Source organism: Galeopterus variegatus, unplaced genomic scaffold (assembly GCF_000696425.1).
Source record: "Galeopterus variegatus unplaced genomic scaffold, G_variegatus-3.0.2 Scaffold6246, whole genome shotgun sequence".
In the NCBI taxonomy this organism is placed as follows: Eukaryota; Metazoa; Chordata; class Mammalia; order Dermoptera; family Cynocephalidae; genus Galeopterus; species Galeopterus variegatus.
Window position 1 is genome coordinate 121,242 of NW_007732357.1, and position 1,010 is coordinate 122,251.

Sequence of the window (1,010 nt, forward strand, 5' to 3'; positions counted from 1 at the left end):
AGGTGAAACATATACCATACCCCTGTATTGGGAATATTTTAAAAAATCTGTTCACCAAATTCAGTCCAGTACCCACCCAACTCTTTGAAAATATTTCTAAGTAAAACAGTTCAAAAACAATTTGTAAAATACAAAATGTTAAAAATGCACTCTGGTATGCTAACATTTTATGATACTTCAGAATTAATAAAATATCTTTCAAATAAGTCACTACATTTTCTCTTAGGGGTTCACCCATTTTCTCACAGAGGAAGGTATGACTAACAACCTGGAACATAATTTTACATTTCATAAAAAATTATGTTAAAACTTTCTAATTAATGCCAGTTATAAGAAGTAACTGGCTGACAGGATATGGAAATACTGTATTGTTCCATCGTAAGAGCAATTTTACTAGATGTCCCTTTATAATCTAAAATTTTATGGCTTTTATCAGTAATGGCAATTCTACCGATGCACTGGACCATCAAATTCATTTAAAATAAAGTCTTTTACCTGGTTGAGATGCAATAAGCAGGACACTGTGTTGACTATAATGTCCCAGAGCTGGGACAAGTGCTCTGAACATATCCACATTGCTCTGTACAACATCAAGGTAAGACTGAGAACTACCCAAAGAGTTGACTGTGAAGATCACCACCTTGGAATGAGCAGAGGCAGACAAATCTAATGAATAAAAAGAAACAGTCTGAGCTCAAGATATAGAGTGTAATCAAGTTCTAGTTCATGATAAAATGATTTTTCTTTTCTACAAGTATAGAGCTTTTAAGCATACTTGTCCCCAGATCGATCCCATATTCTCCTAAGTATACAAAATGCTGAGGTTTACCAACAGAAGGAGTGTTATATCAAGGGGGCAAGATAGCAGTAAAGGTAAACAAAATAAGTTACAGGATCTAGAACTGACAAAGACTGAGTTTTTGATGTAATTTACACCTTTTTAAAGGAAAATCAATAATTTGTTATAGGCAAAATAAACCCACAGTCTATCACACCACTGATTTTTTTTT

General features: G+C 33.4%; 1 protein-coding gene across 2 annotated transcripts in view; it reads right to left on the reverse strand.

The window, feature by feature from the left end:
• The window catches only part of LOC103606049 (ubiquitin-conjugating enzyme E2 variant 3), a 35,425-nt gene that overhangs the window by 25,365 nt on the left and 9,050 nt on the right, over window positions 1–1,010 (reverse strand). The window contains exon 2 of one of the 2 annotated variants that reach the window (XM_008590646.1): window positions 496–666. In XM_008590646.1, coding sequence (XP_008588868.1) covers window positions 496–666 — 171 coding nt within the window. The remainder of the gene's footprint in view (window positions 1–495; window positions 667–1,010) is intronic. The other variant, XM_008590647.1, reaches the window with a different exon arrangement.